The sequence below is a fragment of the Eurypyga helias genome, unplaced genomic scaffold (assembly GCF_000690775.1).
Source record: "Eurypyga helias isolate BGI_N326 unplaced genomic scaffold, ASM69077v1 scaffold20516, whole genome shotgun sequence".
In the NCBI taxonomy this organism is placed as follows: domain Eukaryota; kingdom Metazoa; phylum Chordata; class Aves; order Eurypygiformes; family Eurypygidae; genus Eurypyga; species Eurypyga helias.
In genome coordinates, this window is record NW_010254910.1 from 15,073 (window position 1) to 26,880 (window position 11,808).

The following is an 11,808-nucleotide window of genomic DNA, read 5'->3' on the forward strand; positions in this document are numbered from 1 at the left end:
CGGAGCCCTGCCACCACCAAGATGATGAGGAACACCGCGATCATGGTGAAGTACATGGATGCCACTTCCCGCAGCCTGAAGCTGGGGCAGGGCTTGCTCCCGGAGGTCTGCATGCTGGGGAGGACGGCACCCACGCGCCTGCCGTGCCCATTTATGCGCTGGCCCTCCTGGGCAGGCCGGGTAAGCGATACTCTTTAATTGCATTTGGTTGTTGGGAAATTGGATTGTTGTATTGACCCCCCCACCTCCTGGCCAAGCACTTGTTTTTTGCTGCCTCCCCTTAATTGGCTCTAATTGCACATGGACATTATCAATAGTAATTGAATTTGACTGGGCTGATGTTATTCACTTTTAAATCTTCCTTAGTGGCAGGAAAAGGGTGTTTACTCGCAAGTGACTCTTGCTGAGCCCTGCGTGGGCACGTCCTGCGCTGCCTGCGGTGCCTCTCACCCAGCTCTGCAGCCAGTCCTGTCTGCGCTCTGCGGGATGAAAGCTCCAGCATAGCCCCAGGAGCAACCCCACCTGCAGATCTGTGTGTCCCCCAGACTGGGATCACTTATCATCAGAAAGGTGGCCAGACTGGGGGGGATCAAATCCCGAGGTCAGCTGCCTGATGGACACGGAGTCTTGGTCTGCCTGCCAACGCTCTGCTGGGTGCAGGTCAGGGAATCACTCTGTGCATCCCCATTTTCTTTGTTCTCCTCTGAGTAACTATGCAGGTTGGTAGCTTGCAGATAAGCTCGTCCAAGTGCTCTCGGGGGACCCCTCGGGTCCCCCAACCCTGTTGTGGTGTGCTGCTCAGGCCGTGCCGAGCTCTGGGCTGCACCGCAGGGACCTGTCCGGCTGCACTTTCCCTCCCAGAATCCTTGCCAATGGCATGAAGCCTGTGGAGCCATTTCTGTGTTTGTTTATTTTTGGAGGCTGGCCTCCCTGAGGACATATTTGCATGAGATGCTGCCAAAAGATGAGCAGAGTCAAGCGACCCGGAGCCCCGCAGTCCCTTAGTCACCTCTGGCTTTAAAATGAACCTCTCTGAGCCGACTGCGGTGCCGTTTGCTGGAGCTCTGGTGGGTGTCAGAGCAGGTCCAGAGGAAGGGTCCCAGGAGAAGATATGTCCTTCCCGTGTTTTGGATGGTGACAATGGTGCTTTCTGCACCAGTGAGCCAACACGATAGCTCAGCTGGAGACAGTGTGGGAGATGGCTGTTCTCCTCCCATCTCAGCCTCCATCCATTTTTTAACCTGTTAATAATAGTTTTACATGTAATCGTGATCACACCTCCAGGAAAATGCTGTGAGAGTTTATTTTAGCAGGGTAGAGCCAGCCTGGGAGTGCTGAGCTGGGTCTCTGGTATCTCACAGGGTCTTTCCTGCACACCCTGGTACTGGAGACAGCGCCATCGGCTCCCAGCAGCCGGGGTCGGAAAGGCTACAAACCAGAGCAGAGTCACCCCGGCATGTTAACATCAGAGAAATCAGGGAAGAAAATTAGAATGAACATTATGTTACGAGCAGTGTGCTGTGTCGTTGATCGGAGTTCTCCGGGGGATGCGGGAGCCTGAGCGGGCTCAGCCACGATGGTTGGAGGAGGCAGCTACTGGGGACTGCAGCAAGGAAAGGTCTTACAGCTGGGGAGTGCAAACTCCTTCTCCTGTCCCCCTCTAAACACCTCATGAGGATGTATTGCCTGGTGAGGGCACCTCAGGGCCTCAATTTACTTATCCAGGTGGAAAATTACAGTTTAGGTTAATAACTGTCACAGGAACTGAGCTCAACCCTTCTTAGCCTCCTTTCCCGGCAGCTTCAGGTTGCTCTTTTCTCCCCATCCAGCGGCACCAGGGAACGGCCCCCTCACCATGGTGGCCCCAGGGGGTCTGCAGTACTAGCATCGCCTGGGTTTCACCCTTGAGAGCACCTGGGAGCAATGAGAGTCCATCGGGGCTGCCCCAGGTCTCTGGTCCCGCAGCTGCCGAGGATGTGGCGACCCAAGTGTGGGTGGAGGTCCTCTGCTTGCGTTTTCCTCCTGTGATTTTCTCATCGGTGTGGTACAGAGTTTAGCACTGGGTTGCCAGTACCTGGGATGTGCTTCTCCTTTCGGATGGGGTTACTCTGGGATAGGACAAGGAGAGAATGTCTGTCCTGCACTGATTATTTAGACAATCATTCTATGAGTTTAAGATCCCAGGAATAGGAAGGAAAATGGGAGATGCTGCAAGTTTTGAGATTTGTTCTTCTGCTTTCTAATGCTACAGTTAGCACAGAGGAGCCCTTATCGTGAGCAGGGCCTTGTCTGAGCTCCCAGGCATTAAATAATATTGACAGTGTTTGAATTACTTTCCCTGAAAAGCTAAATGCCAGAGAGAACACTGTTTTCCCCCAAACAGCCAGAAATTAAACCCTCTCCTCTCCTCTCTTCTCCTCTCCTCTCCTCTCTCTCACTGTTGTGTGATTTATTTCTGGCCCATCCAAACCCAGCACAGCATTAAGGAAGGATAAGGATCCCATCGAAGGACCTTTGGAGACATTAAGTATTTGTTATTTCTTTGCTTTTGTCACAGCTGGGACTTTGGCTCCAGCTTAAAGACACTTCTTGTCTCTCCCCCTCCACCTTCTCATTTGTTCAAAGTCTGATGTATTCTCTTTTGGTTATCAACTTCTCTACGCTAATTGGAATTATAATGAACTGCCTCAAGCTCTGATACACACACACTGCCTTGCTTTAGTCCCGGACTTTGTGGTCGTGTTTTATTAATGCTGGCTCACGTGACAGGCGACGCTCTCGGGTGCCTTCTGTGCGGAGTCCCCTCCAGTCCCTTCTGGGTCTTGGGTTTCACTTGTGGTCGTTGTAGCAATGTCACGGGGGCAGATCCACGTTTCCCAGCCCTGTGTAATGAGAGGAAATAGATTCAGCTCAGTGCCTGGGTGTTTTAATGAATCGTCGATGTGTGCATTTCTACGCTAAATTCGATGAGGTTTTACTGCCCTAAAACAACCATCACCCAGGAACGTGGCGATCGATCCAGAGTATCTCTCCTTGTTGGGTGACCTAATGGTTAGAGTTTTTGGTCTCTCATTCAGCTTTATCAGGCAAAAAGCCAAAGCAGAGGAGAAAGCTAGAGCGCTGAGCACTGCCAGATGAGCTCATCCCTTGGCCCCATCCCACGGGTACAGGGACTCCAGGGCACAGCCCAGCCCCACACCAGTCCTCCTGCTGCTGCTGGCATCAGCCTTAAAAGCACATGTCCAGGTAGTTTAACGTGCAGGAGGTTGTTAGAGCTGCCTGGAAGGCTCCTACCCTGGCAGCTCGTGGGTCTGTGGCCGCAGTAGGTGTGAACCTAGCGGGGCTGAGTCTGCTTCTCCAAGGCTCAACTGATCCATGACTCCGCTCATCTTCCCGGGGGAGGACGCAGCATCCACCCCTTTGCCTGAGGCTCCTGGGCTTGTTCCTGGACGTGCTGTGCTCTGGGATCGTTGGCTGGGGGCGTCAGATGGATGTCTCTCGTCCTCCCGCCTGGCTTCTCGGGTAGACGTCTGGCTGCGTTACAAAAGCCCCTGAGAACAGATTTTTGCCTTGCCCCATTTCTAACCTCCTCCAAGCACAGATTCACCCACTTCTCCTCCTCTCTTGGCTTTGTTTCCGTATTGTAAGGGGAAAGAAGCTGAGCTGTCAGCATGGCAGGAAGGCAAACGATCCTTGCCGGGGGGCGGGAGGGGGTCCTTAGCTAACGAGTTCTGCCTCCGTCTATTAGCGATGAAACCCCAGGTTGCTGGCATGTGCAAGTGGAGTTCCTGTGCTTTCCTGTACAGAAGGAATTTGCGATGGAACAGCGTAACACCGGCAGGTCAGCTCAAAAACAGCTGAACTTTGTAGATAAGCACTGAGAATTTATTTAAAGAGAAAAAAATTATGTAGATATCTCTCTCCCCCCTTCAGTTTCTCCCCGGTTGTTGCTCATAAATCCAGGCGAGGAGTGAGGATCCATCTTTCCACTCATTGCTCCGGGTGTTTATTTTAAGACTTCAATGAGATGTAGAAATGGTAGTTTCCTGACTCCGAAAATCCGACCGTCCGGGGCTGATGCAGAGCAGCTTCCCGTGGGCCAGCTGCCGGGAGGAGCACTGGGAGGGCTGCAGGATGGGAGCTGGGGGTCCAGCCCCCTCTCTCCAAGACAGCGCAGAGGCAGAACAGGTCCAAGCTTCGGACCGAGCTAATGTCAGCACAATTGCGCTGGTGCTAATGTGGGAGCATCCTGTGCTGGAGGCGAGACTCGGGTGTCTCCGCACTGCTCTAGGCAGAGCCTGCCAACCACCCCACAGCAAAAAAGAGCCGAGGGTGCAGTGATGCACAGGGAATACCTGGAGCATGCTGTGAGCCCCGGGTAAGGGCTATTTTTAATGGCCAGTGCTCAGTCGAGTCCCCCAGGCCCCAGCTTGGCTGTGCTGGCTGCCGTACGGACTCCAGCAGCAGCATTCATCCCCCACTGGGTGCTGCTGGCCCCATCGTCTGCAGAGCCACACATCCAAACCCTCCCAATAGAGCTGCCATGGCCGTTCACTGCCAGTAATGACCCTGGACACAAAGCCAGCCCTAAAGGCTGTTACACTGTGGTTTCCAGAGCCCTGAAAGTGCTTGACATTTGTGGCGTGGAGCTTAGGGAAGCAGCTGTCTCCATGGGCAGGAGGCGAGGGCTGCCTGCCTGGAACAAAGACTGATTTACAGGTAAGTAGGTTTAAACACAATTGATGCACCAAATTAGGGATTGAAGCAGGCAGCACCCCTCCGAGCTATAATCCATTGCCTTGCTAACAGAAATGGAAATTCAATTTGGGCGAGGGCAGGGAGGGAAGGGAAGCTCACTGTCTGCTCCTGCGTGGCCGGTGCAGCTCTCTGTGCCTGGGGGCTCTGCCATTCACAGACCCCGTCCGTAACCAGCCAGCGTCAGGATCGAATTTGCCTCAGTGCTGATGAGGTTAGGTAGTGTTTGACTCAGGCTGGACCCAACACAGTATGAGAAGGGAGAAAAGAGGGCTGGCACGTAGGGGAGATGCTCACGTGGACAGGCAATTGTGCAGGGTCCCAGAGACCCCTACCCTGATTGATGCTGTGTGCAATTTCTCTGGCCAGACCCACCCCTCACCCTTCATACTAGGGCCGTAGAGTCTGGACCAACCCCATGGCTCACAGGAACTGTTCAATACGCATTCCAGGGTCAGGGGAATTGTTTATCATCCTTTCAAAAGGATCACTTTTCTCTGTCCTGTTCCCATAACAAATCAGGAGGGATCTGCAGGCTGCTCGTTGGCTTCGTCATGCACCAAGAGGGTGCTGAGGCTGCAAATCTGACTTTGCATTTGCCCAACATAGGCACAGGCGAGTATTTAATATCCTGTGTCACCTGGGCCTTGCTGGGCCACAGCACGACTGATTCGGGGTGGTTATCTCTGAGCTGCATTGTTCTGCATGGGGCTGCATGGGAATCGCCGCACGTGACTGCAGCAGTTGCTGTTTAACCCGCAGATGAGCTGGACGCTGAGGCAGGACACTCAGAGGAGACTGTGACCCAGCAGCTGGGGGTGGGAAGAGCCGTTCCCTCCTCCTTGCGCCTGAGTTTGTGCCTTAGCGTGAGAGAAACAAATGCTGTAACGTCCCCCTTGCTGAGCCTCTGCCTTTCTCCAAACCTATTTCTCTTTTTTGCCTTCCTCAGGACCAAGTTTTCTCTCTCTTACACCAAGTAATGTCCCTGGCTCATTCTCCAAGAGGACCGTGTCTGAAGGGGACCCAGTCCCAGCTGTGCAGTCAGACACCCCCACTGGCACCAGAGGAGTCCCGCCAAATCAGAGACAGAAAATTGGATCTCAGCTGCCCTTTATGGCTCAGTCCTGCTGCTCCTGCTCTGGCAGAGGTGAGGACTGCCGTACATGGAGGGGGATGAGCAGCCCACCTCTTCTGCCTCCCCTCTTGGGCCAGCCATGCACCCACGGGTTTTCTGCAGTGTGAAAGTTAGGCGGACGGGCTGTGCCATGGTGAGCTGGTGATGGAGGAGTGGGAGAAAGGCCAATGTTAGCGAAAGGAGAGCATCATTTGCTCTCTGGGAGGTCCTGCCTCACCAGGCACTCGAGACCAGGTGGGCAGCCAGGCCCCTTCCCAAGGCTGCTTGCACGGCTCAGCATCCCAGAGAAATTCCCTCCCCAGTGCTGCCGCAGCTGAGCCACCTAATGAAATGTAGTCGCCTGTGCTTGCTATATTAGGGTTACCATGGATATGGTGCCACAAACACTGGGCTGTGGCTTTGTTATATAAACAGGAGAGATTGCCACAAACACCCAAAATATCTGAAAAGGACAGGAAGAGACGAAAATGTTCTCTGGGTTTGTTTATAAAGGGTGATGTGATCCAGTGGATAGTGCCGGTGGGAGGGATTTATGTTAACTTTGAGAAGTGGAGCATAACCAAGCTGCGGTCTTGGACTTTGTAGCTCTGGACACTCCCTCCAATCTTGAACAGGATCCTTCTAAAATGATCCAAAAAAAGGCTGCTTACTGACCCTGCTCGTGCCCAAGAGCTGGGCTCCCTGCAGATCATGGTGTGAAGTGCATCGTTCTTCATGCTCAAGTCCATCCCAGCTGAGCTTCACTCAGCTCTTGGCCCTACCCTATTTCTCCCATATGCAAGGAGGTTCTGCTGCTTGCAGCAGCCAGGACTGGTGATGGTGGTGGAGACACACAGCCATCAGCTCTCCCAGAACTTGCCCACACCTGACTCTGCTCAGCAAGACCATCCAGCTAATCTTGTACCATCTCAGGTACAGAAAGTCCCTTGTACCGTTTGAGGAATCATGTAATTTGAAGAAAAAAACCTGCTCTGGAAATGGAGGTGGGTTGTAAGGGAGATGGAGACATCAGAGTGGCTAAAATTGTATTGCACTCCCACTCCCCTGCCAATAAAACCACCATAAATAAAGTGGCTTTGCAATAACCATCTCCACGCATTGTAGCACAGATTCACGTGTCCCTGCAAAAGATGCTCCAAGCAGGCGAAACCCTGCTCTGGGCTCGTTCTGCAAGAGCAGCACAACAAGCTCCATCCTGTCATGGGGATGTCTCGTCTCTTCTCTTCCCAGCAGGTCCTATGCCCCCAGTCTCCATCGGTGTCGTCTTCATCCCACCCCCCATGCTCACCCGTGGGTGACATCCCCAGCCCACGGCTGTTTCCGCTCCCTCGTGGCCTTCACCATGGGACAACCATCCATCCACTTGTTTTCTCTCCTATCCAAGAGCCCAAGCAGGCATCTTTCCATGCTTCATTATCTGACGTGAGATGGAGGACACCAAACTCAGTAAGGAAAGATCAACTTTGTTATTTAAAAACACACCAAAGCCCAGTTTTGCTGTTCAGCTGTCGGAACCCTGCCTTGCCCTCCCCCCCTGCACTACCTGCCACCCCGGATTTTGCAGGACCCACCTTAATTTTCATGAAGTGATGTCTCACGTCTCCAGAGCGGTAAGGAAGAGTTCTTCTTTGATTTGGTAGGAAAAAGAAAAACAACAAATGGAGCTGGAATCTGCTGTGGGCAGATGGGTCCAGGGGAAGGGCTGTCTGCCATGTGAATTTTCAGGGGAGTGGGTTGGTGCTGAGCCCTTCTGCATGGGGCTCTGCTCTTTGATGCCAGCCTTTCTTGTTGCTTTTCCTCCAGCCATTTCTTTCTGGCACTAAGCTGCTTCCTGAAGATTACACAGCAAGCCAGGATCAGCATCAAGAGGAGTCGATCCAGGCGAGGACACGGGGCCAAAAGAGCCCGAGGAGTTTGAAGATGGAGCTTTATCAGCTTAGCAAAAGGGTTGGCACATTAAATGACAAAGGCTGCAGGCCCTGCACGCTTGAGGTTTGTAACAGACAAGTTAGCAGAAGGTCTAATAAAGGTAGCAATAGTGAATAAATATGATTTCCTTCAGAAAACTCAACCTGCAGCTTCTGTACAGGGAGTGCTTGCCCTGAAAACATCTTGACAACATTAAAGGGGTCAATAAGCTTGAAGGGGATGGTGTTTCCAGGAGATACAGTCTCTTTGGCTTTCCAAGGCTGTGACAGAAGGCTCTGCCCGATTCCCACTATGGCCCAGATGCCCACGGAAGGATTATTTCTTCATCTTCTCAAACGGCTCTTCCAGACAGCAGCCCCCCCAGTGTTTCTGCCTCTGGAATGAGGACTGCCCTGTGCAAAGCGGCATGAGGGAATCTGTGGTAAGCATCCTTAACGTCACCCCCCCACCTCTCTAAGCCCTGCCTTTTGTTGGCACTTGCATCCGAAGCAGCGGCTGCACAGGATCACGTTCCAGCAAGTCTGGCACGTCACATCGGGCACAGCGAGTGCACGTTCCCTCGGAGCACCTCTGGCCCACGTTGCTCTGGCTGAGACTGATGTGACCCCACGAGCTTTGGCATAGTGTCGTTTAGGGGCTGGGGATGTTTCACACTGTGAGCTGGGAGCACGCTGTCTTGTGGCAGTGGGTAATTCATCCGTTTGCATTAAAAACAATTAAGGAGTTGCTCTCTGTTGTTGCCTTGTTAACTCTTCTAAGCAGATGCATCTCTCAGCACTCTGAGGTTGTCTCCTTCGAGGACAGAGACCTCTCAGAGCACGTGGCAGACCTGGCCCCAGGGCATCTTCCACTCCGTAAGTGGCTGCATCAGTGCTGTAAGCCACGGCAGCGGGGAGCAGTAGGTGCAAGAGGGCACCAAGCCAGGTCCCGGTTATGGGCAGTTACTGGGATTGGATTTATAAGGCAGGAGGTTCCTAGATGGTGAGTGATTAAAGCAGGGGGGAGAAAGGCTGCTATAGAAGAGCACACACCTGGGGATCAGGCTCCTGTCCTCACCTAAACACAAAACTTGCATTTAAATCCAGTGAAGGTGACTGAGGCACTGTGAGCATGGGCTCAGTCCCAGTGAGAAGAGGACGATGCAGTGGAGACCTTTCAGGATGCCATCGTGGATATTTGGGGTCAGCTTGGAGACTGTCAGAGAGAAGGTGCCTGCATAATGACAGCGAAGAGGCAGAGCAAAGAGCCAGACGCTTCCATTGGGACCAGAGAGCAGGTAAGCCTCCTCCTGCAAAGCTGCACACTTGGGGTCCTATTTACTGCTGGGGAGCTTCATGCAAAAACAAGCTCCAGAGAGCAGCGAAGGAAAAGGCTCTGCCCTGAGGAATGGAAAAAGACCGTATGTGGCAGGCGATGGTGTCACTGTACTTGGCTGCTGTATCCAAGCCCAGTCCCAGGGTCTGCGATGGGCTGAAGGCACATGGCACAAACGCACGGGGTGGTTTTTGGAGCCCTGATGCTGTGTTTCCCTGGCGCAGCAAAGCACGGGCAGAGGCAGTGTGACCCTTCAGCGATATGGTTTAGTGGTGGACTCGGCAGTGTTAGGTTAAAGGTTGGACTTGGTGATCTTAAAGTTCTTTTCCAACCTAAAAGATTCCGTGATTCGATGATGTTAAGTGCTCTCTGCTGCAGCTTAGACCTGTTTCAGGTGTTTGTCTGTTTTATTGCATCGCCGAGAGGCCATGCGCTCAATTTGGGTTGTGTCCACCAAAAAGCAGTTGCAGAAAGAAATGTGATGTTCAGTCTAGAGATGGCACCACTGCCCCCAGGCTGGCGGAGCACTGGGAATACGTACAGGAAGCTGGGCAGTGTTTCAGCAGCCCATTGCTCCCAGCAATATCCAGGTTTGCTTGTGGTTTGGGGGTCACAGAACCCCTAAGTGAAGGGGAGTCTCAGAAGGAAGATGTCTCCAGAGTCATGACAAGCAGGTGGGAGTCTGCCCTTCCCTGAGCAAGCCTGTGAGTTGCTCCCTGGGGATGGAGCAAACTGGAGATGGGGGGGGAAAAAAAAGCCGGAGTGGCCTTAGATGCTGAGTGAAGGGAAGATTATACAAAATTCCTGAACAGTTTCATACCAAGGCCTGAGTCAAGGGTGAGGAAACCAAGAATTGGTGGGTGCAGGAGTGTGAGTATGTGAACTCGCTGAAGGATTAACACTGCGAATAACCCGTTGGTGGTGTTGGAAAGCAGGTGATTATAACCTGAACGCTGTACTTAGAACCTACAAATGATTTGGCTCCTGGCTGCTGCTGGTCTGTTTATCCCACAGACTTGGCAGGCGCAGGACACTTCCCAGATAGCAAGGGGGGGGTTGATAAAAGTTGTGGCTGTCCAGCTGCCAACTCTCGAGGCTGTGAACTGGCTCCAAAACTGCGGACGCTAATTAGCACTTTCTGTCTGTAAAAATTTATGTTGCAAAGTCCAGGGGATCACGGCTCCTTGCGCTCCATAATGGTACAGCCCCTAGCACGACAAGACCACGCTCACAACAAAGGTCTTGCACACCGCTGCAGTACAGAAATACATTATAAAGACCTTTTTCTCCGTTGTAGGTAAAGGATTTTCATGTAATTGCTCTCAGACCAAGTAGACCTCATGTCAGAGTCCAGAAAACAAGCCCTGTATTTGCACAGGACAGCCCAAGTGTTTGCTAAGTCCTTGTTACAACATTGTTTTTCCTTGCTTCTATCCTGGGCTCAGATCAGTGGAGAATTGCTTTGACATACTCACTGGGAAGCAAGGAGACTGTTATTGCAGTGCCGGAGTCCAGACATAGAAACCGAAATGAGTGGCCCAAGCAAAGAACCTCCATCACTCATATTTCTGAACAAAGATACCATGATAAATTGCTAGGCAATGACATTTGACCCATAAAAGTAATAAAATCTAAAATGGGTTTTGTTTTTTTTTTTCTCCCCTGGCATAGGTTTTCAATATCTTTTGCACATCGTCCAAGCAACCTTGACGTGAGACTGAGCAATGGTGGAGATGGTTCAGCACTAGCTGATACCGTCTATATATAATATATAATTAAACAATAATAGTCTGAAGTAGAATCTCTACAGATAAACTATATTTTGTCCTCTTGCTTCCATTTCTTGTCATCAGCCTGAGCAGTTTGCCTTTCAGATCTCTGCACAGGCGTTTGAACTGCGTGCGAAGTGTGCTGAAATTACTGGCAGTAATTAGTTTATTTAGGGAGCAATTAATTAAATGCAACTGTTTCCCTCTCTATAGATTAAAAGGCTGCTATAAGTGATACCATCTTAAAAAGAGCATATGTGCTATAAAAGGACCGGAGACTAATTACTCTCATCAGTCAACAAGGACAGAACAAGTATTGATGGGCTGGAACTGCAGGAGAGAAAAATTAAGTTAGCTCTCAGGAGTAACTTTGGGACTGCAATCGCAAGTGAAAGGAGGGAAACGAACGCTGCAGGACAAAAGTCGCGCGTCCCGACAGACGGAGGGACCCCAGGCTGACGGCGCTCGTCTTCCCGGTGGCGTTGCTGGCGGCTGGAAGAGGCAGGGCCCTGCAGAAGGGTCCCTGCTACCCGCCGAGTTTCACAGCTTGCCAGGCAAGGGGGGTGACAGCAGACGAGGTGGTGGCAGGGGGTGCGATTAGGCAGGGCCTCCCAAGACTTGCTGAGCATCCTCGGTGCCCGGGGGAGCGAGGGCACTGCTCTACAAGGAGCTGGGGGACAAGCAGCTGCTGAGCCCGGAGGATGCAGCGGGAGAGCTGGGGCAGTTGTCACTTCCCTGTCACACCAGCCTGGGCAGGCAGGACACGGAGTCCTGTCCGTGCCCGTGTCCCTGCAGGTTGCCCACAGGGGTAACGGCATTTGAATCGCCGAGTTCTGTTACCAAAGGCCGATTTTTTCAGCTCTGGGATGTGGTAACCGCCCCAACACCCACCGGGTCTGGCAAAGT

General features: G+C 52.3%; 1 protein-coding gene across 1 annotated transcript in view; it reads right to left on the minus strand.

Annotated features, from left to right (window-relative positions):
• DBH (dopamine beta-hydroxylase (dopamine beta-monooxygenase)) overlaps window positions 1-113 on the minus strand; it is a 13,759-nt gene extending 13,646 nt beyond the window's left edge. Inside the window, exon 1 of the mRNA XM_010153171.1 lies at window positions 6-113. Within this exon, the coding sequence (XP_010151473.1) occupies window positions 6-113 (108 nt within the window). The remainder of the gene's footprint in view (window positions 1-5) is intronic.
• Between the last annotated feature and the right edge of the window lie 11,695 nt (window positions 114-11,808).